Source organism: Gopherus evgoodei, chromosome 7 (assembly GCF_007399415.2).
Source record: "Gopherus evgoodei ecotype Sinaloan lineage chromosome 7, rGopEvg1_v1.p, whole genome shotgun sequence".
NCBI classification, from domain to species: Eukaryota; Metazoa; Chordata; order Testudines; family Testudinidae; genus Gopherus; species Gopherus evgoodei.
In genome coordinates, this window is record NC_044328.1 from 90,498,308 (window position 1) to 90,524,228 (window position 25,921).

At 44.5% G+C, this 25,921-nt stretch overlaps 1 protein-coding gene across 3 annotated transcripts in view; it reads left to right on the plus strand.

Annotated features, from left to right (window-relative positions):
* The first annotated feature begins 8,581 nt into the window (after positions 1-8,581).
* Positions 8,582-25,921, plus strand: part of SLC6A11 (solute carrier family 6 member 11) — a 205,308-nt gene continuing 187,968 nt past the window's right edge. The window contains exons 1-5 of one of the 3 annotated variants that reach the window (XM_030570048.1): positions 8,582-8,605; positions 17,507-17,739; positions 22,535-22,669; positions 22,820-22,960; positions 24,578-24,668. In XM_030570048.1, the coding sequence (XP_030425908.1) occupies positions 17,520-17,739; positions 22,535-22,669; positions 22,820-22,960; positions 24,578-24,668 (587 nt within the window). In that variant the 5' untranslated portion in view covers positions 8,582-8,605; positions 17,507-17,519. Of the gene's footprint in view, positions 8,606-16,753; positions 17,069-17,506; positions 17,740-22,534; positions 22,670-22,819; positions 22,961-24,577; positions 24,673-25,921 lie in introns of those variants that run through there. The other 2 variants (XM_030570050.1, XM_030570047.1) reach the window with 2 other exon arrangements.

The window sequence follows — 25,921 nt, forward strand, 5'->3', positions numbered from 1 at the left end:
TGTGTTGCTCCTTTATTATCTCTGTGGGTGCTCAAATTTGGCCTGTCATGTGAAGAAATGTATGGAGGAGGTTCTGATTCCTCCCCTTTGCTTTGTGCTGCTGAGTTTTCCCACAGATAGTTAATCGGTGGAGCAGTTGGCTGGCAAATGCCAGAAGTGTGCTCTCCCCCTCCCAGTCTGGAGGTGTGTCCCAGGCATGGTGATTCTTTTTCTCTGGGATCTTTTCCAATTTCCAGTTACATATATTAGAGCACAGGCTCTTATCTTTCAGAGCCTGGTTTTGAGATCTTAAAGTTGCAGTTTCTTTCTCCTTTTATGTTAAGAATATCCAATATAACTATTACTGCTTTGTCTGTTTTGTCATTTTTCTGATGATTCCACTAAGTAACCAGATCTGCCTCTGGTTCGGCTGCAGAGTAGTTTGCTTTTCTAGCTGCTGCCTGCTGAGTTTTGACATGTTTATATTCCAAGTACTCTCGAGGACTGATTATTGCCTCTCCTTTTGATGCCATGGGTATTTAGTCACCCTGGTTGCTGACCTTGAGGGGAAATTACATCTTCCCTCCTAAATACCTGTCAGCCTTTTATGAGGAGTTACTTTTCCCTCTTTTTTATGCTATAGTCTCAACTCTCCACAGCATTACGTTTTATGAGGACGTCTCCACCCCTTTTTTTTTTTACCGCGCGGCTTTAAGTTACACACACTTGCTGGCCTTATTGGTTGGAGACTTCGTGCTATTCGAAAGCATGTACGTCACATGCCTGGGGGGAGCACTCCCCTAGGACTTGCAATGTTACGTGCAATGAGGAAATGGACCACCAGTTTGCACTGCCTACCACTTGCATACCCAGCCAATCCTGGGCTTAACTCATGGCCAATTGCTTGCTGGTGGTTTATTCAAGTCCTCTGTAACACACCCCTTAGTTGTTTAAACAGTACATGACCCTCTTGCATAAGTCTTCCCTCCCAAGTGGTACCCTTATTGAACCCCTCTGCTTGGACTACACGTGTCTAAAGTCCTTCACTCAAATTAAAAAGGAAACAAGATGTGTCTGAAAGGGGATGAGAGACTTCTATCTCTGGCCTAATGAGGTGGTAAAGTAAACATACTCACCTCTTTTTGGATTTCAGTCTCAGATCCTCAATTGTCTCACAAACTTGTATCCCAGATGAGTCCCCAAACTGAAGGACATAAATCCACACCGTGTAGAGGCCAAGCACAGGAGTTTATTACACACAGTGCTGGCGGAGTGTCACCTTGCTTATTAGGCTTAGAGACACTGCCAATCAATTGATTACACTGGAATATATAGCTTTTCCATGGGCGGGGGAAAGTGACGGGGTAGGCAGTTCCACACCCCGGGATAGGTTTTGCAGCAAGACAAGATAGCACATTAGCCAATGGTTAAAAGGTTACATAATGTCTCCGCCCATGGTCTCAAGTTGGCAAGTTAACATTTAATTAATACTTTGATAAAAAGTTGTTAGTATAAAATATATATGTTGAATTCTGATTTGGGGTCCATAGGGATGGAGCAACTCCTTTGATTGTCCAACAGGTACATTCCTAGGGGTTAAAGCAAAGAAACAGTGAAAGTATATGACAATAAAGATTGTCCCCTTTATGTCTCAAGGCAAGCATTGGTCCCTGGGAAGAGAGGTGGAAGGATGCCATATCTTAAACTGATATGTGCCAACTTTTCATAAACTCAAGGTTGGATCTATGGGAAGAATGTTCCCTACAGAAGAGACTGACACAATAGGAACAGGGATCCTTTGTTCAATTTGCAACTCTGAATAAGACACAATTATTTAGTTCTTAGCTCCAACACCTGGTAATTTGCTGACCAGGCTTATTTTAGCAAAACAAGATTATCTGTTTACCCCAACTTTCTCTTAGGTAATCACTATTTGCTAGGCCTCTGGTCTCTTGGCCAAACTCTGGACTTTGAGTCTGAGAAAGAGCTGGCACAATCCATATACCAGGTTGTTAGATAACATGCACATGGATTTTAACCCTTCACAAACTCAGCCTGAGTTCTGAAAATCAGCACAAAGCCTGAGTAAATGGGCTTTGCATAGAGGAACTGCCTTCCACTCCACACCAGGAAGAAGGGCACTGGGAACTTCAGCAATGAGCTGTGGTCCATGGGTTACTGTAGATGATGAAGCCCACCATGCTCACTCCTTCCATTTGGAGTCAGTGGTTCCTCTGCAATGAGTTGGTCCACTCACTATGCTCTAACTCTTTTCCCACATAGATCCCAACCCCAAGGTGCACCAAGAATCTCTTCTGTTTCCCTGCTCCCTCCCATGCAGTAGGATAGAGACATTGCTGTAAGATTTGGGACTTTCCATTCCTGCCCAGAGCAGCCACTGCATTCTGGCCTTCACTCTTCTGCCTTCTTGCAGCATCAGCAGTACTAAAAATTCTGAAATCTGCAGCTGGCTGAGAATATGTGCAGAGGATTTGAACTGCAGCTTTCCTTAAAAATTTATCCTTTTCCCCAGGTTGTCCAACTCTCACATGAGACCTTGTAGCAAACGTGAGCTCAGCACACTGGCACTACATAACTCTCTATCTCTGGCTGCATGGACACTGAAAGTTCCGCCTTTGCTCTGGAGGAAAGTTTGAACAATATTGCCAGCTGGGTGCATGGCAGCTACTTTACCCTGAGCTAAGCCTGGGGAAATGGAAATCTTGCTGCTGGGTAAAGCTCTTTGTCATGAGGATGCTCTCTCTTCCTTTGTTTCATCACTTACGGAAGGGACTCATTAGCCAATACAAAGTCAGAAGAGGTCTCCAGACACCACACTCAAGCTAACCCTTTCTATGCAAAGCCCCCTAGGTTGGACGTGGTTCAATAGTGTTTCTTTTTCCAATTGAACCAGGCTACACTTGTATTTGGCACATCAAAACCTCACAGCAACAACATTTCCCCCCATGTGAGCACAGGGCTGTATTGTTGCAATTCCCTCTCAGCTGGACTTCTCCACTGCTGGCAGCTTCTGCAGCCCATGTGCCCAACCAGCTTGAACTACAGTTTCCATAGGAGGCCTACCATGTATTCTTGGCTGCCTATTGAGTTTTGAGTTGCCCTGTTGAATTTTGAATGGTATAGGCCCTGGCTATGCGCGAGACCTCTTTCTTAAACTTGGCCTCATGCATATCTGACTCATAGACTTTAAGGTCAGAAGGGACCATTATGATTATCTAGTCCAACCTCCTGCACAATGCAGGCCACAGAATCTCACCCACTCACTCCTGTAACAAACCCTTAACCTATGTCTGAGTTACTGAAGTGCTCAAATCATGGTTTAAAGACCTCAAGGTGCAGAGAATCCTCCAGCAAGTGACCCTTACCACACACTGCAGAGGAAGGCGAAAAACCTCCGGGGCCTCTGCCAATCTGCCCTGGAGGAAAATTCCTTCCTGAACCCAAATATGACAATCAGCTAAATCCTGAGCATGTGGGCAAGAATCACCAGCCAGCACCCAGGAAAGAATTCTCTGTAGTAACTCAGATCCCACTCCATCTAACATCACATCACAAACCACTGGGCATATTTACCTGCTAATAATCAAAGATCAGTTGCCAAATTAATTGCCAAAATTAGGCTATCTCATCATACCATCCCCTCCATAAACTTATCAAGCTTAGTCTTGAAGCCAGATATGTCTTTTGCCCCCACTACTCCCCTTGGAAGGCTGTTCCAGAACTTCGCTCCTCTCATGGTTAGAAACTTTCATCTAATTTCAAGTCTAAACTTCCTAGTGTCCAGTTTATATCCATTTGTTCTTGTGTCCACATTGGTACTAAGCTTAACAATTCCTCTCCCTCCCTGATATTTATCCCCCTGATATATTTATAAAGACCAATCATATCCCCCCTCAGCCTTCTTTTGGTTAGGCTAAACAAGTCAAGAAGACTCATTGCTGAAGGTTCCCATCACTGCATCTCATCCTATGTGAGTAGGTGGTAGGGCCTTTGCTGTGGGGGTGAGGGGGAGCGGGCGAGGGAGGCTAGAGGATCAACTCTATTTCCCCTCATCCAGCTTTCTCGGTTCCTTTAAAAAACATTTTAAAATATTGTTATGCCAAGGGTGCTTTTCTACTTTTGATCACTATTACTTACTTGGATAGCTATTTCCTTCCCTCCCAACACCGCATTGCCTTTTGCCTTTTATCACCTAACAGTGTGGACACCTTGACTACTGGAATTTTTTGTGTTGATCTTTCAGAGGGCAGTCTTTTAGGTAAAAGTGTTTCAGTGCTTTTCAGATTGTTTTACTGTGATGTACAGGGTCTCAAGACCTACAGGAGTGAGGCTGGCAATGCTTTGTAAACAGCATTGTTCTTGCTTCTTCTTTCTTGTTCTAGCTGTTGTTCCTGGCTCTGAAGTGCTAACAGATGTAAAAACATGCCTTTGGTATCCAAGTCAGCAGATATGACTCTCTGACCTGAAAGGGGCCCAGTTCCGCTTAGGATAGGTGGCTGCTGCTCCCATGAAAGTCCTGTGGCAGCCATGCTACTAAAGCTCCCTCGGCTGACCTCTGGCCCCTACACCTAGAATCCATGTTAAGATGTACAAATAAGTGACAGTGACAGTCACATTAACACCACCCTATACCGAAAACCCACTGACTGCTATGCCTACCTTCATGCCTCCAGCTTCCATCCCGGACACACCACACTATCCATCCTCTACAGCCAAGCACTGCGGTACAACCACATTTGCTCCAACCCCTCAGACAGAGACCAACACCTACAAGATCTTCACCAAGCATTCTCAAAACTACGATACCCACACGAGGAAATAAGGAAACAAATCAACAGAGCCAGACATGTACTCAGAAGCCTCCTGCATCAAGACAAGCCCAAGAAAGAAACCAACAGAACTCCACTGGCCATCACCTACAGTCCTCAGCTTAAACCTCTCCAACACATCATCAGTGATCTACAACCCATCCTGGACAATGATTCCTTACTTTCACAGACCTTGGGAGGCAGGAGGCAGTCCTCGCCCACAGAAAACCCGCCAACCTTACGCATATTCTCACCAGCAACCACACACTGCACCATAGTAACTCTAACTCAGGAACCAATCCATGCAACAAACCTCAATGCCAGCTCTGTCCACATATGTACACCAGCAACACCATCACAGGACCTAACCAGATCAGCTACAAAATCACCGGTTCATTCACCGGCACATCCACCAATGTTATATATGCCATCATGTGCCAGCCATGCCCCTCTGCTATGTACATCGGCCAAACTGGACAGTCCCTACGTAAAAGGATAAATGGACACAAGTCAGATATTAGGAATGGCAATATATGAAAACCTGTAGGAGAACACTTCAGCCTTCCTGGACACACAATAGCAGATTTTAAGGTAGCCATCAGACAGCAAAAAAACTTCAGGACCAGACTTCAAAGAGAAACTGTTGAGCTTCAGTTCATTTGCAAATTTGACACCATCCACTCAGGATTAAACAAAGACTGTGAATGGCTTGCTAACTATAAAACCAGTTTCTCCTCCCTTGGTGTTCACACCTCAACTGCTAGAAGAGAGTCTCATCCTCCCTGACTGAATTAACCTCGTTATCTCCAGACTGATTCTTGCCTGCATATTTATACCTGCCTCTGGAAATTTCCATTACATGCGTCTGACGAAGTTGGTATTCACCCACGAAAGCGTATGCTCCAATACATCTGTTAGTCTATAAAGTGCCACAGGACTCTTTATTGCTTTTTACATATTAAGGTGGGTTCCAAACCATGAAAGGACAATGTACTGCATGCTCTGTTTGGTCTCGGGTGTGTGTCTTCCCCTCCCGGCACTAGGGTTGTCAACATTGTGTTTCAGAAATACAGGTCTCTTTTCTTAGCACCCTAAGGGGGAGAAGTACCCTGTACCCATGGGAGACAGGGTGGGGGGAACTAACCATGTGGCAGTTGAGGAAACCTTCCTCCCCCTGCAGCAGCCAGGCAGTCTGGGCCACTGGGACCTAGCTCCAGAAGTGAACAGGGAAGCACTGAAGGGCCAAGGTTGGGAGAGGAATGTAGCACCTGTGAGTACTGGTCACATGCTGAACAGGTCCCCCTGCTGACTCCAGCCCTTGAGGGAGGCCCTGTCTGCTTTCCCTATGCAGGCTCTATCTGGCAGGACAAGTGGACGGGGCTGCGGGCCCTGGAACTGCACTGAAGGGCTAGGGTCAGGAAAGGGCTCTGCCTGGCACAGGGACCAGTACTCCCAGGGAGTAGCCTCCACACTCACAGTGTCTCTGCCAATGTCCCCAAAAGAAGAGCATAACCATTAGTTGGAGGCTGGTGCATTGGAAGCAGTGGGGAAGCGAGGAGCCAAGACCATGTGCACAGAGCCCTGTCTGCTTCCCCTGCTGGACAGAGCCCCCTCCCAGCCTTTCAGTGTGGCCCCAGCAGGTCTTTGTGCCCCCTGACAACCTGATTGTGCCCCCCCCCCGAGGAGCCTGCAGTGTAAGTACATTGGTTCAGTAAATCAAGGGACTTATTCTGCATTACTACACCATCTAATTTTACAAACTTTCTATCATTGGAAGATGAGGTAATATGTTGAAATACAAGATGAAAGGCATCCCCTGCTGATTTAGTACAGGACAGGCAATTTTCTATTTATATAAGGGATGTCCCTTGTAATATGGTAACCCTACCCCACACCCTCTCCCAGTCTGCAGACCAGGAGTCTCGTGAAGAACACTGGACAGGGCTCTCATCTTTGTAATGAAACAAAGGGAAGTATAAAGGACCTTGTGTGGGTTTTTTTTAATGGTTTATTAACATTGCCTAAGTGAACTAAAATAAAAACAGCTATTCTAACATGTTAGTATTTTTAAAATTGGAAATATGTGCCTGCTTTATAGTCCAGGATGTTGCTGAGCTGCCATACACAGGAATTAGGCCTAACTCTGGGAAAAGGGGGTGCTATAGAGGCAACACAGGCTCCTTTTGCGGGCTGAGGAGTCAGGTTGACATGCTAATAATGGAGTTGCATTTAGTCCTGCTCAGGTGACGTGATGGTGAAAATGAGGCGGGGCCTTGAGGGTGGAGAGTGTGAGGTAGGAGGAAAAGGGGGATCTTTTAGGCTGTAGGAGCCCACAGGAAAACAACAAAAGATGAAATAGAGATTTTCCTGGCTTTCTAGAACTCTAGATTCAGTGTGTCTGCCATTGTGATGAATGGGTTAGAGATGGAAAAGATACCTATCTACAACAATAGCAGTTAAGCTCTGGAAATAGAGCTTTGACAATCAATTGGTGCTTAATTTAAAATGGCTGTTATCCACTGCAATGAATAAATCCTCTTATTTTCCATTGTGCCAAACTGCTTGGACACAAGTCAGATAGGTTATTGCTGTTTGTCTTAAATACAATCTGTGATGGTCTTGCCAAAGAAGCTCAATCATATTGTAGCACACGCTCTGAAATTGCCTCAGACTTTTGATCCCATGTAATTTGTCAGATAGTATCATTAATGAAATTCCTCTTCTGCTTTTCCTTACCACTGAGTAGCCATTTACACACTAAAAGCCTGATCCTGCAAGGTCTTTGCACGGGGTCTTTGAACTATTTTACTTACACCAAGTCTAAAATGAATCTTTTAGAATTGTCTAGGGTTTTTTTTTTCAGTTATATAGTGATAATGGGATTCCATATTCTCTAGTCACTGAAGCCAATAAGGTTGCACTGGTGTAATACAGGAGTGGCGCCAGGGTTTTTGGCGCCCTAGGCGGGGGTCCTTCTGCGCTCCCGGTCGTTAGTGGCAATTCTGCAGTGGGGGGGGGGGGTGCTTCCGCGGCTCCCGGTCTTTGGGGCACTTTGGCGGTGAGTCCCAGAGTGAGTGAAGAACCCGCCGCAGAATTGCCTCCGAGGACCCGGAGCACGGACGGACTCCCCGCCGCTGAATTGCTGCCGAGGGTGGCAAAATGCTGCCCCCACAAATCCTAGTGCCCTAGGTAACTGCCTAGGTCGCCTAAACGGAAGCGCCAGCCCTGGTATAATAGAGAGCACAATTTGTCCCAAATAGGCCGAGTTCCTTCAATTCTAAAATTGTATGACTGACCACTAATCTGTCTCTGGAGACAGCAGCGCTGGCGCATGAAAACCTCTCCAGATTGAAATGCTGCTCACCCTGGGACTATTCATAATGAGAATACTCCTTTGGATAGGGAAATATCATCTCATTTCATAGATCCTGCCTAGCAGAAGTAAAAAAACGTTTACAGGTAGGAGTGTGTACAGTGCAGGGCAAGGTATCTACCCTCTTTCCTAGGAGCATAGTATGGTGCAGTGTGCTAGCAATGGAGGCATGAAATAAGCTGTGTTGCCTCCCTCCCACCAAAAAAAATAAAAATAAAAAAGGCTACAAAAATGTATGTATCCATGGTGTACAAGGGAAGCAAAATGTAAATCTGCCTGGGGCAATTTTAAAATGTGCCTTCTCCCACATGTAGGGGCAGTGCACTGAGCTGAGAGAGATTGACTCATGGTTCATATGAAGTGCATGTTGTCCAGGGTGGGGAGCAGGTGACAGCATTGTCCATCATGCACTGCAGGAAGAACAGTGAGTTCCAGCTGTCGCAGGACAGTCTATGTGTTGTGTGCTCTGATCCAGGACAGTGCTTTATGTTTTAACTCCATGGCAAGATTCTGTGTGAATGCTGTGTTCTCTGTGGCTCTTTCCCAGCATGCTTGGGATATGTTATACTCTCATGTATATTGTGTTAAAAATGTATGGCATGTGGAACTCTGCACTGCCCTTGCCTGGGTAGGGGAAACATCTGTTCACTCCCACCTCTGTCTCTGCATACAGGCTTTGGCGTGGTTTCTTTGATGGCGGTAGGATGGAATTGGAACTTCTGTTTTGATGCATCATTTTTAACAATGGCCTTAAGTGAATCCACTGGCCCATTTCCCTGTGGAGAGGAGGTTGGAAGTAACAACAGCTGTGAAGGCTGCTGCCGCCTTGATGCTCAGCTAGCAGCCATGGAGCAGAGAGGGGGCAGGAGGAATTATCCTCCTCTGGTTTCCCCCAAGGTACAGCCAGGCTATTCGGGGAGTGTGATGGGCCCAGGATCTGCCACTGCATGAAAAATGCAGTTTTAATCTTTTTAGTGTAGATTATCATCTTGATGCAAGCAAGCAAGATTGTAAGATAAATCAAACTTTGACCACCAGTCTCCTGTCTTATGGTACAGCTTTGTTGCAAGATTTGCTCTCATTGACTTGGTGAGTTCAGCTGTGGTTGCATGCCATGTGCAAAGCTCCTGATGGACTTGAGCATGAATTCATGATGAGAAGAGTGAGCTGTACTTCTGGGTCAGTAGAGGAAGTGAGCTGAAACTTACATTCCAGGGAGAGTTTTTTTTCCCCTCCTCAGATTAAGTTTTCAAAAAAGGGCAGAGTTAAACAATCAGTTAAAAAATGTGGGAAGCTTTACATTGTAAATACAGAACTGTGCTTGTACTACAGCATTCACCAGGGAAAGCAGTTAACTCCCATTTTGAACTCTGAAAATAGTAGGGGACTGAATGTCTCAGGAATTACCTCCCCAGTGTAAGGTCATGAGCTCAAATCTTAACTACTTCAGTCATGAGCAAACACTCAGCATCTCAGTCTTCCTGTTGCCTTCAGTGGGAACTAGTTCAGGCCCCTTATGCTAATTAACCTTAGTCCAGTTCTTAGTGAAAACCTGTCCACCATGGGCAGCAGGTATTGTAGGGTGGGGGAGTCAGTGCCACCCCAAACAGCCTAGCGTGGCCACGTCCATGCTCTGTCCCCAAGTCAGGCCCCCTCCTTCAGTTCCCAGTGGTCTTCCTTGGCCCAATCTGGCTGGGGCTGGCCGGCCTGCCTCCCACTGGGACTTGGGGTGTCTGATGTTGAGGCTGTCCTGTCTGCCTGGTGCTTGGACCTCCCAGCATTCCTGGGCTGGGGCCTTGTCCCCTACCTGCCTGGGGCTGGGGGCCATGGTGGAGATGCTCTGAGCTCCTGGGAAGTGGGGGGGGGGGCAGAAGAGGAGGGAGACGGGGGTAGAGGAGGAGAGGGGCCTTGGGCACAAGGGAGGGCTCAGGGCTAGCCTCTTCCAACGGCTGGGTCATTGGCTGCCCATACTGTCCATGCCACAGTTGACCCTAACTGAAACAGTGCCAACAGGGAGTCCAACACCTGACTGGAGACTACACTGCCTTTATATTCCTGAAGGTGGCCCCTCCAGGTTAGGCACATTGGCATGGCAGTGTGGAGGAATTTGCAGTGCAGCTCTCCATGCAGCGTCTGTTCTATGAATAAATAGAAGACTTTGTTCCTTTATACTGTAAATCTGGTATCTTTCATGGGCATTTAATTCAGCAATCCTCGGAGTGTGATGGACAGGAGGGAGGAGTATACAGGCTAAAGGCAGAAGGGAATAGAACTTATGGGCTATCATGAGTGAACAGGGGACCACAAACAGGGGAGTTTGAGAGGGGGAGAAGGAGATCCCTCTGATGAACGAGCAAGATGCAAGTACTAATCTTGGAGTGATTCAGTTTGTTTGGCTGTTTGTGTTTTTCTTTCTCTTTCAGGTTATTTCAGTTACAGAGTCAGTTGGGATTGTGTGTCTGGGGACTGTTTGAGCCTTTGTTCCCTGGATCATCTTTGATCAGCCTCAATCAGCCTTATGCTCCCCCCCCCCCGTGATTAATGAGGGGGTAGGGCTGACCTAGGGGATATGACCTTAAAAGCCAGAGGCTAAGCGACCAAGGGGAGCTAGTGAAGTGGGACCACAAATCGGGGAGTTTGAGAGGGAGTTTGTGTGAGGGAGTCATAGTATAATCGCTATGGTTATGAAAGGCTGCATTGCCAGTGCCAATGCTGCTTCTGTCTCCTCCACCTACACCTGTATCCAGACAGACAACCTAACCATGGATGCCTCTACCCAGATCCTGGTGTGGATTTGCTAAGACTGTGGCCTACATTTCCCACTCACAGAAAGCCAGGCTGGGGGATCATCCAGTGTGAAAGGTGCCTGCTGGTGGAATCTCTCAGGAAGCAGGTAGGAGAGCTACAGAAAGAGGTGGCTAGGCTGAGGAGCATCCATGCCCATGAGGAATTCCTTGAGAGCATTCATATGGAGACGTCCAAAGCTGAGGAAGCTATCCAGCTACAGAGGACTGCCACCGGGGGAGGAGGATATGGATCTCTCACAGGGAGGACACTGGCTGCTGGTTATTTCTGGCAGCAGGCAGTGCTCCATCCCTACTCTCAACCCACGCACCAGGGTGATGGAAAACCGATATGCTGCCCTGGCAACGAGCAATGAGGAATCGTCCCCAAAGGTGGAGGAGGAGAAGTCATGTACCTCCAAGTCTGGGAGGATCACAACCACCACTCCCAGAAGGGAACGTAGGGTAGTGGCGGTTGGTGACTCTCTTCAGAGGGTGATGGAGGCATCCTTCTATTGCCCTGACATGGCATCCTGGGAGGTCGGATGCCTGTCAGGGGCCCATATCTGAGATGTTATGGAGGGATTGCCAAAGATCATCCAGCTCTCTCACTACTACCCCATGTTAGTCATCCATGTGGGTACTAATGATACTGCGAGGTGTGACTCTCAGCAGATCAGAAGTGACTACAGGCTCTGGGAGTAAGGGTGAAGGAGTTGGGAGTGTAGGTGGTGTTCTCTTCGATCCTTCTGGTCAAGGGTAGGGGCCCAGGCAGAGACAGATGCATCCTGGAGGTAAATGCTTGGCTGTGAGGATGGCTTTGCTGGGAGGGCATCAGCTTCCTTGACCACAGGATGCTGTTCCAGGAGAAGGACTGCTAAGCAGAGATGGAGTCCACCTATTGAGGAAGGGAAAGCATATTTGGATACAGACTGGCTAACGTAGTGAGGAGGGCTTTAAACTAGGTTTGAAGGCGGCAGGTGACCAAAGCACACAGTTAAGTAAAAAACATGGTGATCTTGGAGAAGGGTTGGATTTGGCAGGAGCATTGGCTATTATAGCAGGGATAAGGGAGAGACAAGAAGAATGGGGGGGCAGGGGGAATCAAATCCGTATCTTAGGATATGTCTGCACTATGGGATTATTCCGATTTTACAGAAACCAGTATTTGGAAACAGATTATATAAAGTCGAGTACAAGCGGCCATACTAAGCACATTAATTCGGTGGTGTGCGTCCATGTACCAAGGGTAGCATTGACTTCCGGAGCATTGCACTGTGGGTAACTATCCCATAGCTATCCCATAGTTCCTGCAGTCTCCCCCAGCCCATTGGAATTCTGGGTTGAGATCCCAATGCATGATGGGGAAAAAACAGTGTCGCGGGTGATTCTGGGTAAATGTCGTCAGTCAATCCTCCCTCCGTGAAAGCAACAGCAGACAATCATTTCGCGCCCTTTTCCCTGGATTGCCCTGGCAGATGCCATAGCATGGCAACTATGAAGCCCGTTTTGCCTTTTTTCACTCACACTGTATGTATACTGGATGCTGCTGACAGACGTGGTACTGCAGTGCTACACAGCAGCATTCACTTGCCTTTGCAAGGTAGCAGAGACGGTTACTAGCCCTATTGCACCGTCTGCTGCTTTGGAAATTGGCAATGACGGTTACCAGTTCTATTGTACCATTTGCTGCTCTCATGGGTGCTCCTGGCTGGCCTCGCTGAGGTTGGCCAAGGGCGCATGGACAAAAATGGGAATGACGCCTGAGGTCATTCCCTTCTTTATGTTTTATCTAAAAGTAGAGTCGGTCCTGCCTAGAATATGGGGCAAGCCTACTAAAGAACCAGAGAGGACAGCTTCTCTGGGTCAGAGCCCCAGACATCTCGCAGAAATGATGAGCTGCATGCCATTCTAGGGGGTGCCCCTGCAACAACTCCACCCATTGCTTCCCTCCTCCCCCACCCCTCCTGGGCTACCATGGCAGTGTCCCCCCATTTGTGTGATGAAAGAATAAAGAATGCATGAATAAGAAACACTGACTTTATTGAGGTAAAAAGAGGGGGAGGCAGCCTCCAGCTGCTATGATATTCCAGCCAGGACTGAATCTCCAGGAGATAAAGCTTAAAGAAGGGAATGACCAGGAGTCATTCCCATTTTTGCCCAGGTGCCCCCAGCCAACCTCACTGAGGCCAGCCAGGAGCACTCACGGGATGATGATGATGGTTATCAGTCCTATTGCACCATCTGCCATCAGAGAGAGAAGAGGAGGGGATGCTGATGTTTAGCGCTGCAGCACCCTGTCTATCAGCAGCATCCAGTAGACATACGGTGACATTGAAAAAAGGCGAGAAACAATTTTTTTCCCTTTTCTTTCATGGGGGTAGGAGGGGGGAAATTGACGACATATACCCTGAACCACCCGTGACAATGTTTTTGACTCGTCAGGCATTGAGAGCTCAGCCAAGAATGCAAATGGTTTTCGGAGACTGCGGGAACTGTGGGATAGCTTGAGTCCTCAGTCCCCCCTCTCTCCCTCCATAAGCGTCCATTTGATTCTTCGGCTTTCCATTATACTTGTCATGCAGCACTGTACTGAGTCCCTGCTGTGGCCTCTGTCTATCATAGCCTTTCGTCTTCTGGAACGGAGCTCTGATAGAACAGATTTGTCTCCCCATACAGCGATCAGATCCAGTATCTCCCATATGGTCCACGCTGGAGCTCTTTTTGGATTCTGGGACTGCATGCTCACCTGTGCTGATCGGTGCTCCATGCTGGGAAAACAGGAAATGAAATTCAAAAGTTCGCGGGGCTTTTCCTGTCTACCTGGCCAGTGCATCCAAGTTCAGATTGCTGTCTGGTGTGGTCACAATGGTGCACTGTGGGATAGCTCCCAGAGGCCAATACCATCGAATTGCGGCCACACTAACCCTAATCCGACATGGCAATACCGATTTCAGCGATACTCCCCTCATCGGGGAGGATTACAGATATCGGTATTAAGAGCCCTTTATATCGATATAAAGGGCTTTGTTGTGTGGATGGGTGCAGGGTTAATTAGGTTTAATGCTGCTAAATCCGGTATAAACGCATAGTGTAGATCAGGCCTTAGATGTCTGTATACTAATGCAAGAAGTATGGGGACTAAGCAGGAAGAACTTGAAATGCTAGTAAATAAACACAACTATAATAGTTGGCATCACAGATAGTTGGTGGGAAAATATGCATGACTGGAATATTGGTATAGAAAGGTACAGCTTGCTCAAGAAGGATAGGCAGGGAAAAAAGGGAGGAGTATGTAGGGACAAAATTAGGAAGGCCAAGCCACAAGACGAGATCAAACTAGGTAGAGACATAAAGGGTAACAAAAAACATTCTACAAATACATTAGAAGCAAGAGGAAGATCAGGGGCAGGATAGGCCCGTTACTCAGTAATGGGGGGAAAAACAATAGCAGAAAATGTGAAAATGGCAGAGGTGCTTAATGACTTCTTCAGTTTTCACCAAGAAGGTTGGTGGTGATAGGATGTCTAACATAGTGAAAATGAAGGCTCAGAAGCTAAAATAGGGAAAGAACAAGTTAAAAATTACTTAAACAAGTTAGATATCTTCAAGTCACCAGGGCCTGATAAAATGTGTCCTAGAATACTTAAGGAGCTGACTGAGGAGATATCAAAACCATTAGTGATTGAAAAGTCATGGAAGACTGGAGAGATTCCAGAAGATTATAGTGCCAATCTATAAAAAGGGAAATAAAGACAACCTGGGGGATTATAGACCAGTCAGCTTAACTTCTGTACCTGGAAAGATAATGGAACAAACAATTAAGCAATCAATTTGCAATCTTCTAGAAGATAAGAAGATGATAAGTAACAGTCAGCATGGATTTGTCAAGAACAAATCATGTCAAACCAACTTGATAGCTTTATTTGACAGGGTAACAAGTCTTGTGGATGGGGGGAAGAGCTAGACATGGTATATCTTGACTTTAGTAAAGCTTTGGATAGTGTCCCACGTGACCTTCTTATAAACAAACTAGGGAAATGCAACCTAGAAGGAGCTACTATAAGGTGGATACATACCTGGTTGGAAAACTGTTCCCAGAGAATAGTTATCAGTGGTTCACAGTCATGCGGGAAGTGCATAATGAGTGGGGTCCACTTTTGTTGATATCTTCATCAGTGATTTAGATAATGGCATAGAGAGTACACTTACAAAGTCTGCAGACATTACCAAGCTGGGAGGTAGGATTATAATTCAAAATGATCTGGAGAAACTGGAGAAATGATCTGAAGTAAATAGGATGAAATTCAATAAGGACAAATGCAAAGTACTCCACTTAGGAAGGAACAATCAGTTGCACACATACAAAATGGGAATGACTGCTTAGGAAGGAGTACTGTGGAAAGTGATCTGGGGGTCATAGTGGATCACAAGCTAAATATGAGTCAACAGTGTAATGCTGTGTAAAAACCTGAACATCATTCTGGGATGTATTAGTAGGAGTGTTGTAAGCAAGACATGAGAAGTCATTCTTCCATTCTACTTCACACTGATCAGGCCTCAACTGGAGTATTGTGTCCAGTTCTACATTTCAGGAACAATGCGGAGAAATTGGAGAAAGTCCAGAGAAGAGCAACAAAAATGATTAAAGGTCTAGAAAACATGACCTATAAGGGAAGTTTGAAAAAACTGGGTTTATTTAGTCTGGAAAAGAGGACATAACTGGGAGGGGACATAACAGTTTTCAAGTACATAAAAGATTCTTACAAGGAAAAGGGAGAAAAATTGTTGTTCTTAACCTCTGAGGATAGAACAAGAAATAATGGCCTTAAATTGCAGCAAGGTTGGACATTAGGAAAAACTTCCTAACTGTCAGGGTGGTTTAAGCTCTGGAATAAATTGCCTAGGGAGGTTGAGGAATCTCCATCATTGGAGATTTTAAGAGCGGGTTAGACACCTGTCTGTCAGGGATGGTCTAGATAATACTTAGTCCTGCCATGAGCGCAGAGGACTGGACTAGATGACCTCTTGAGGTCCCTCCAGTCCCATGATTCTATGATTCTTTGTTAGGTTTGGGTATTAATTAAAGGTACATTAAGAAAGATCAGAGATGGGTGGGATCGTTGCCCTGAGCTGGAGCGCAGGTTAGCAGTGATGGAAGCTGTGCCCATGAAGAATGAATTGTGAGGTGAGATTTTGAGAAGGAACAGGACCAGCATCTGCCACCCAGGCCTAAGGAGTGGCAGGAATGGTGTGTGTGTGTGTGGGAAATCAGAAAGAGATGCGGGCAGCACTGGATACCAGCTGCCCAGGGACAGAAGACTCTAAAGAGCAGAGGATGCCTGCTAACTGTGGGGGATCCCACTGGGTAGGATGGGGGCCTAACTAGCCCCCGGTGCTCCCTTCACCCTAGTAGTAATTGATTAGTAATAAACAGCAGCTGCTGCAAGGGTTGGGGTTCTGAGCTCTTCCAGAACTGGGTTTGGCTGGGGGCTCCAGCTCTTCCCACTGCTGCCAGCAGCGCCCAGGTTCTCCCCTGACACGCACAGCTGGAAGCTGGTGCAGTGACCCCCGCCCCCGCCCTTCTCCCCTCTCCCGGGCTGCTCCTTGGGGCTGGGCGCAGGCTGTCTGCCTCGCCTGGAGCTCTCGCCCCCCTCCCCGACACACTACTGGAAAGGGGAGGGGGGCGGATGGTCAGTGATAGGGGGCGGGGTAGCGAGCGGGCTGGGGATGCTCCAGATGCAATGCAGGGCGGAGGAGGTGGTGGGCAGAAGGCGCTGGGTGGAGGGGGGAGGCGGGTGTTATACCATCGCTCCGGGAAAGGCTGAGCAGCTGCAAATTCGCCGCCGCCGCGTGGGTAGCAGGGAGCGTCCCATCCCCTGCAGCCGGGGAGCCGGGCAGCAGCTGACAGAGAGCGGATAAGGCGCCCCTGTCTGTCTTCCTCCTTGCACCCCCCGTCCCCTGTCTGCGCCGCCGCCGGGCGCCTGCAGCTTCTCGGCTCCAGTGCAACAGGGCTGATAGTGGCAGCCCACGGGGATCCGCTCAGAAACCAGCCGAGATCTAGCGACCCTGCCTCTCTCCCATCAGTACAGGCAGAGCCCTGGGTGAGTAGTGGGGGCACCTGCTCTTCTGGGGAGCCCAGGAGCCTTTCATCCCCTTCCCCCTTGTATCTGTGTTGAGTTGGAAGGTGTGTGAGGCTGCAGGTCAGATGTGCTTGGGCTGATCTCTGTGATGGCTGAGAGGTTTGCAGAGGTGGGATCCTACCAAGGGGAGGGATTGCTGAAAGGTGGCCGTTTGGAAGTCTTTAATTCTCCTTACTGCACCTAAATGATCCCACACCACCCACCTTTTTGGGGGTGGGGGTAACTTGTCTGATCTAGCAAAATTGGCATCTCCTTCACTTTTAGCACCTTCTAGCAAATCCTTGTATGTTATAGGACATGCAGAGCCAAAGATCAGATGAGGGATTTGTGAGTAATAGTTTGTTGTTGTGTGAAAGTGATTTAAAAATCCATACTTCTTTCTTATCCTTTTCCCCCCAGGCTGGACAGAGTCATGACCGCTGAAAAGACTATTCCCATAATTAATGGCAAGCCAGAAGATGCTTTGGACCCTGAAGCCTCAAGTACCAATCTGGTCCACAGCAACGATAAGAAAGTGCACGAAAGAGGCCACTGGAACAATAAGGTTGAATTTGTGCTTTCTGTGGCAGGGGAGATTATTGGGTTGGGAAATGTGTGGAGATTCCCATATCTTTGCTACAAGAATGGAGGAGGTAAGATGGCATGACATATAGATTCACAGCTCACCATAAACACATGGTAAATAAACAGTAAACAAATGCTTTGCGGTGACTTCTTGCATTGGTTGTAAAAAATGGGTATTTGTAAGAGGACTTCAGGGCTCACACTGCTATAGAAGCATTAAGCATTGTGTGGCTGTGTAAAATTATGGAACATTTTACTTATTTTTTTTGCAAAATGTTTTGCACTTTCTTTTTGCAAGTTTTTTGCATCTGAGAAATGTCATGTTTTTGTGAAGACAGTAATGCACTTACAAAATCTTGTGAAATTAAGTGGAAACCACATTGTACAAAAATGGCCTATGTGACTCAAAACTATTTTCACCCATATGGTCCAATTTTAGTACAAACATCTCATGAAAAAGAGACTAGTTCACTTTTAAAATGGGACTATATACTTTATGTTTTTGTGCATGCAAACATATACATGCTTATGCTCTCAAAACTAAACAAAACGAGAACAAAAACCCAATCCTATTAGGAACAGCTACAATAAGTAATTTGTGCATTTTCCAAAACAAGGTACTTTGCAAAGTACAAATGGTTTTCTTTAAATGGTTTAATGGCTACATGGCAATCTAGGACTAAACTTTTAGGAGAATTTTTTCTTATCATACCTGCATCATTGGTTTGTTCTCTGTTAAATCAGAGTCCCTTTAAATAAATTGCACCCAACTTTGTTTGCTTATTTTCTCCCCAGACAGGGTAGAAAAGGAGGTTGAATTTGTTAGTTGCAGAAAGGATACTAGTCACTTTATTAAATATTAGATGTAACATTAGATACATGAAGTTGTGGAACACAATAAAAGAATGTAACTTATGGGGGAAAAGCACAAGTTAAGGTTATGCAACAACATAGCATATTTTAGGTCTTATTTATAGCTTGTTTGAAACACATAGGATATAATACAGTTATGAATAAACACTACATCTATAGTATAGCTACCAGTGGAAAAATGATTAATCAAAATAAAAAGTAGTTTAGGAATATGGTCAGCTGGATACAGACTCTCTTCCAATTCAGGCCTAAAACAGTAGTAAAAGCAGATAGCTTAGGAGGAAAGCAATGTGCTTGGTAACTGAGATGTACACATGCATAAAAAGACCTATTCATCAGTAGGTTTTCTCTGCCAACAATGCCAAATTTATCTCCATTGTCACTCCACTGAGTAACACCAGGGATAATCCTGACCCATTTTTGTTTGGTACAGTTCTAAAAACTACCGTGCAGTAGTAGGTGTGTTTGCTTTGTAATTTGGCTTTAGTTCCTTTTATTCCTGCACTTTGGCAAAAATGAGATAAAAAAGAACTCCGCTACTCTTAAGATGGTGCATGTTGATTTCTAGTAGTGCTTTTATTATATAAAGATAACAATCTGGACATGAAACGCAGAACATATCTGATGCTAATTTGTAAGAATTGTCCCAAGGGTTTTTCTGAGAAGGTAGAAGAAAACTTTGAGAAATAACATTTTGAACACACCCTTATTCCCATGGTACCCTTTACATACTTGTTAGTTACACGTGTAGTATATCTACATATTCTAGCCAGTCAAAATGTGAAATTGCCATTTTCACCAGTGTTAGCTTCACTTTGGAAATACTTCAGTCATGTTTGCTGTGTAATTAGATGGCAACACATTTAAAATAAATAACAAACTCTAGCATCCTAAAGACAGAATGTAATGAAAAAAATTGACAAAATCCTGGCACCATTGATGCCAATGGCAATATTTTGTTACCTTCAGTGTGGCCAGGATTGCACCCAATCTGCTCTCAGCACTTTGTGCACCACAGAGCGTAGGTGCCATGCTGTAACTGAGATCAAAATTTGGCTTGTTTTATACATACAGTTTCTGCATCTATGTGTAAAATGCAGATCAGGATTTGTGAAAGAGCAGTTTTAAGTATCTCAGTTTGTTTATGAGCATAGGAATGTGGCTTATTGGTGATAGTTGATTGTCTAGTTAGATAAATTTCCTTTTATAATTTTAGATCAGTTATTGTTTAGTTGGCTGACTGATTGTTTATGTGGAGAGTAGAAAGCGTGGTTCTCCTCTCAGTTACACTGGTGTAAATCTGTTGAAGTCAGTAGAGTCAGATCAGCATAAAACTGGTGTAAGTGAGAGGAGAATCAGTCCCAGAGAGTCAGATCTCATACTCCTGACTTAAACAGGTACTTAACGCTAAAGTCATCAGGACTATGCATTTGAGTATGCCAAGCAGGATTTGACCAAGACCAGCAATTCTCAAACCGTGGAGGTTTTACTGGAGGGATCTGCAGAATTAAGTATTTGGAGAAACCATGCATTAGAGAGATTGGGAGAGTGAGTGGTCCCTGAAGAGATGTCTCTTTAGTTATGGGTCTGCAGACTGAAGTTGCAGGTGCACATGATGTCATGCTATACTTCTGAAAAGCAGGCATACTTTGTTTTATCTCCTGTTCTAGATACAAGGGAGCGAAACATAATTCACCATTGCAATTTCCTCTGCTTTTTTTTTTATGATTAATATACAGAATCCCTGGTTATTTATACAACTAAAAAGTTGTCCTGAAACAAAGTTCAAAAACATTTGGTAGGCTGTGAAGATTCAGAAAGTAAACTCATATTATTGGAGATACAGTCTAAAAAGGCCATTCAGTAAAGATACTTGCATTTTCAGAGACCTGGTTGAGGGAGAAGCCATTGCTACTAAAGCTCTGCAGTGTGAGGAGAGATGGAGTAGCATGTGCTGTGGGTGGCAATATTTTAAAATACATACGGAAGAAAAAAAGGGAATGTGACTGTGAATTTAACTTTGGCACTTTGAAATGGACCTCGTATTGGTTTAATTATTTCATTTAGTCTTAAATGAAGCTCCAGTTAAAGTATGCCAGGGTTGTATGTTCAGGAACCGCAGGCAATACATTGAGACCTGGATTCTGCCATCCTAACTCATGGTGAGTAGTGCCTTATTCTGCCAGTAGCCCTCCAGAAGTCAATGGAACTTTTCACAAGCACTACACCATGTGAGTAAAAGTGGCAGAAAATTAGGTCCTTTATGAGTATTAGTTCACCTGGTTTAAGTATGAATCATCTGATCCATCACTGTGTTTATTAGCCATCTTTGGTATCCCTTCCTCCTCCAGATGTATTTTCTTCTTCCCTAGCTTGGCTCTAAACCTGCAGTCTTTGTGTGCTATAACTCACCTCTGGACTCATTAGCAGAGTAGTGTGCTGGATGGAGCTCTTTTTCTGTGTCTTCTCTTCTCACTTGTTCTCTTTGCAGTGAAAAGGCTTCATCTTGTTTTTCCCCATAGGGATTGGACCAAATGCAATTGAGATGAGAATTTGATCTAATACAGTTACCCTTTCTCACCTCTGTTAATGTATAAGCCCTTCTGATAATATTTATCACTCCATTTTTGCACGTGTTCAATGTAAATATTTTACAATATGATTAAATATTAAAGGAGTGTTTGTTTCCAAAGTTTAAATTATAGCAATGTATTATTTCCTCTATACCTTAGTCAGGGGCGGCTCTAGACATTTCGCTGCCCCAAGCAGGGTGGCATGCCACGGGAGGCGCTCTGCTGGTCGCCGGTCCTGCGGCTCCGGTGGACCTCCCACAGGCGTGCCTGTGGAGGGTCCGCTGGTCCTGCGGCTCCACCAGACCCTCCCCAGGCATGCCTGCAGGAGGTCCACCGGAGCCGCCTGCCGCCCTCCCGGCGACCATCAGAGCGCCTCCCATGGCGTGCCGCCGCAAGCATGCGCTTGGCGTGCTGGGATCTGGAGCCGCCCCTGACCTTAGTCCAGGGATCAGCAACCTTTCAGAAGTGGTGTGCCAAGTCTTCATTTATTCAGTCTAATTTAAGGTTTTGTGTGCTGGTAATACATTTTAATGTTTTTAGAAGGTGTCTTTCTATAAGTCTATAATATATATCTAAACTATTGTTGTATGTAAAGTAAATAAGGTTTTAAAAATGTTTAAGAAGCTTCATTTAAAATTAAATTAAAATGCAGAGCCCCTTGGACCGGTGACCAGGATCTAGGCAGTGTGAGTGCCACTGAAAACCAGCTTGCGTGCTGCCTTCAGCACACGTGCCATAGGTTGCCTACCCCTGCCTTAGTCAATAAAGGAAAGAATGGTATTTGCTACTGTGCAACTCCTTGGCACTAGACTGCACTTATATATTACATATTTTGTATTTAATCTTTCCTGTGGGAAGCTCAGAAAGAGCATGGATGCTTTGTTATTTTTCTAGTGTGTGAAGTTAAAATTTTTACTTTCTGGTATATATCTTCTGATCAAAGGCTAACTCCTGTAAATAGTCCCATTGGTTCTCTGTCTATCTATATGATCCTCACCATCATAATACCCAGTGCCTCACAATTCGTAATGGATTTTATCTTCACAATACCCCTGTGAGGCAGGGAAGTATTAGTCCCGTTTTACAGATGGAGAACTGAGGCACAAGATGGATAAGTGACTTGCCCATGATATACAAGAAGTGTGAGGGTAAACTGGAAAGTTGATGCAGGTTTCTTGTCCTCTAGACAATACTGTAAGAGTAAAGTGAATAGACTGACCCATAGAAATTAATTTTCAGAATTTAGGACCTGACCCTTTCTCCCATGAGTTGTGCTTCCTCTATTGGCTTCAGTGGTACTACCCAAAGGAGTAAGGGTTTGTAGGATCCTTCCTTTGTTAAGGAAAGCACATTTTTCACTTTTCTTTCAAGGATCCTTGTTTTCTCTAACCAGCTCCCCATTGATGTTTGCTTGTAGGTGCTTTCCTCATTCCATATGTGATTTTCTTTATTTGCTGTGGAATACCAGTATTTTTCCTGGAGACTGCCCTGGGACAGTTTACTAGTGAAGGAGGTATTACATGTTGGAGAAAAGTTTGCCCGCTGTTTGAAGGTAACAACCAGTTCTTTGTTCTGTTTTTTTAAAATGCATTATATGTGTGAGCAAAAATAATTTTAAGCAAAATGCAGAAAAAAATATGGTCTTGGTTTAAAAAGTAAACGGTTTCTGTAATTAGTTTCTTTTCTGTATTTTTTTCTCCAGGTATTGGATATGCTACCCAAGTTATTGAAGCACATTTAAATATTTATTACATCATCATTTTAGCATGGGCTATCTTCTATCTATTTAACTGCTTTACCACAGAGCTCCCTTGGGCCACTTGTGGCCATGAATGGAATACAGGTATGTCCACAGCAAACTTAACTTTAGAAATACTTAAAAGTAATTGATTGGTAAATTAAACTCTAGGGGGCCAAATTTTTTGCTGGTAGAAATTGGCTTAGTTCCATTGAAATCAATGGAAATGTGAAAATCACATCAGCAGAGAATTTGGCCCACAATATTTACCAGTGTTTACTGAAGAGTCTTGGTGTAGAACCTTGCTCATGCTTTTGTGGTGTGTTGTTTTTGTTGTTTGTTTTTTTCTTGGCATTGAATAGACATTTGTTCTTGTCAAATGTAATGATACTGTACAGGATCAGAAGTCCTAGGCTTTTCTTAATTCTGAAAGATGCTATAGGCTAAATCCTGGGATTGCCACTCAGGACCGTATCATACTTTCACTTTTTTACACTCAGGGAGTTCAGCTTAAAAACTGATGGCACAATATGGCTCTCGGTTTTTCGTCAGTCCTTATTCAGACAAACTCCCTGTGAAACCAGTGTGTGTCTTGCCTGCTTGAATGCTGAGGAAAAAATTGAATAAGGATCTTTGTATCTGAACTTTTTATTCAGAGATCTATAACTTTGTTGTATTGTATTTTTCTGACTGTACCTGGGCCCACTCCTGCTAACCCTCAACTGTACAAATAGGACTATTTGTTTGACTGACTGGTTGTGTGAGTGAGGGTTTGCAGGATAGGGACCTGTATTTGGAAGGTTTGTTCTAACATGGATATTCCTTTATCAATCTGAATGCTTAAGTTTCACTTGAAAGGAAGATCATAATGGTTTGTTGAACTGAATGCCCACTAATACTTTCATCCTCTAGTACTGTGTATCGGTTGTAGTTTTCATGCCATCAATTGGCCCCCCTTCCACTCCTTATATTACTGTTTGCCCTCACCCCTATCCTCACCCTACTGTGGCTTTATGGCTTTGACTCACTTCCATTGGGCCCAATCCTCCATTCCATACACACCTAAAATACTCTCTGAAGTCCATTTGGATGTGTTAAGAATCCAGGATCAGGCCTGATGGGGGTGGTAGGCTTCAGTGTCTTTTTTCACCTCCATGCAGTGACACCTAGCCAGTACTGCTCATTGTTCGAATAGTATGTGTCAGCTCAATAATGCTGAGCTGCTTTGATCTTGTCATCTATTTCCCCCTAACAGCACACCAGAGAGTAACTTTCTCACCTGCCATATTACGGCCAGTGGACACATGTTTCTGGCAGAAAGTGATTCCTGAGCCAACTGTTGGCATTAGGAATTGAACCTTAGTTAGCCAGTTGGCACGGGCTGTATGTTTTAACTCCCTAGCAATCACACCAGTTCAAAGCTTCTTTCTTCTGCCTCAAACACTGCATTGGCTCTTGCAACTGTAGCTTCTCATTCAAAAAGTACTGTAGGTGAATGTAACATGCTGTGCAGGAATATCTTCCTGGGATGAGTTGATGTGACTCGATGATCAAAGTACACGGTTACAGAACTGACAATTCCATACTATTTTCAGATGCGTGGAAAGCCTTTGTTTGCTTGGGGTCAGCGCAATTAGACTGGTGGCATTACACGATGAACATACTCTAAGCAGACAAGTGTATTGCAGGTATCATAGCAAATTTTTTTTTGTTCTTTTATAGAAAACTGTGTGGAATTTCAGAAACTTAATATGAGCAACTGCAGTCAACTCTCTTTACAAAATGCCACATCTCCAGTCATGGAATTCTGGGAGTAAGTGTACATAAACTTTCTTTTCAATTCAAGTGTGATTACCCTCAAGTATTTTTGACAATGCACAGCTAAGTCTGACTCCTGAAGCCATAGGTGCTGGTGCTGGGGGTGTGGCAGCATCCTCTGGTTTGAAGAGATTTCCATTATGTGCAGGATTTACAGTTTGATTCAATGTCTCTCAGCACTCCACAATACAAATTGTTCCAGCATGCCTGCCTGCAGCCCTTAGTAATGTGAAAAACTCAACTGGAAACTGTTCTCACATATAGCAAGAAAGTCAGAATAAGAGTTTAACCTGTTATAGGATAATGGAAAGGAGGCATTCTGTTCTGTGAATAACATATTCTGTTTCCTGTGGAGACATTCTTTTGACATAGGGCTCAATCCTGCGCCTCTACAGTGCATCGAAGTTTTGCCACTGACTTTAGAGAGAGTAGTATCAAATCCATATTTGCTAGAAGATGGGAGAGAGAGCAGGTGATTTAAAATATTTGTTATCTAATTCTTCAGCACATCTTTTTCTTGTAAGAGATGCCCAGTTTACATTATTTGAGATAACTGCTACGAGTTTTTCATAAAGGCAAAGTTGCAATAATCTTTTAATATACATCATATATTACTTGTTCAGGGTCTGGTTAACATTCTAAGAACCTGGCTAGAGAATCTGTCTTTCCAGCTAGGTAGCCCTCCTCCTCTGAGTATGCTAGGGAGGATGATTGAATTTCTAAATATCTATCCTCTTTTCTCGTGCTTAGGTACTTGGTGTAAAAGCTTTCCCATTACCAGGGCACTCCCTGTTTTACTATATCATAATTTCATGGGATGAATCCTTACATTTTTCCAGTAATGTGCAGTACAGAATCTAGCTGATAACAATAAAAAATAAAGTAATGTGTGGCTCTATTTAAAATGCAGGTACTTTACAGGAGCATTAAGTAAGCAGGTCAGGGGATCTCTAGGAAGCTGGCATGACAATTGGTATTTTAGTTATTGTCTTTCATTATTTTACAATGAAGAGTCTTACGATTATTTACTCATCCCTAATAATAACAGGAATGGTTGGCTGTCTTGTATCATCTCCATGATTTTGATTTACTAGTTAATGTAGTGATAGTGAATATCTATTGACCAGCTGAAGGCTTTTTTTAGTGATTTTTTTTACTTCTTGTATTAAAATTGATTATTTTTCAGTAATGATTAATTTTACAAAATGTATATATAACTGTACATTTGTTCTGTGGAAGATACAGTGT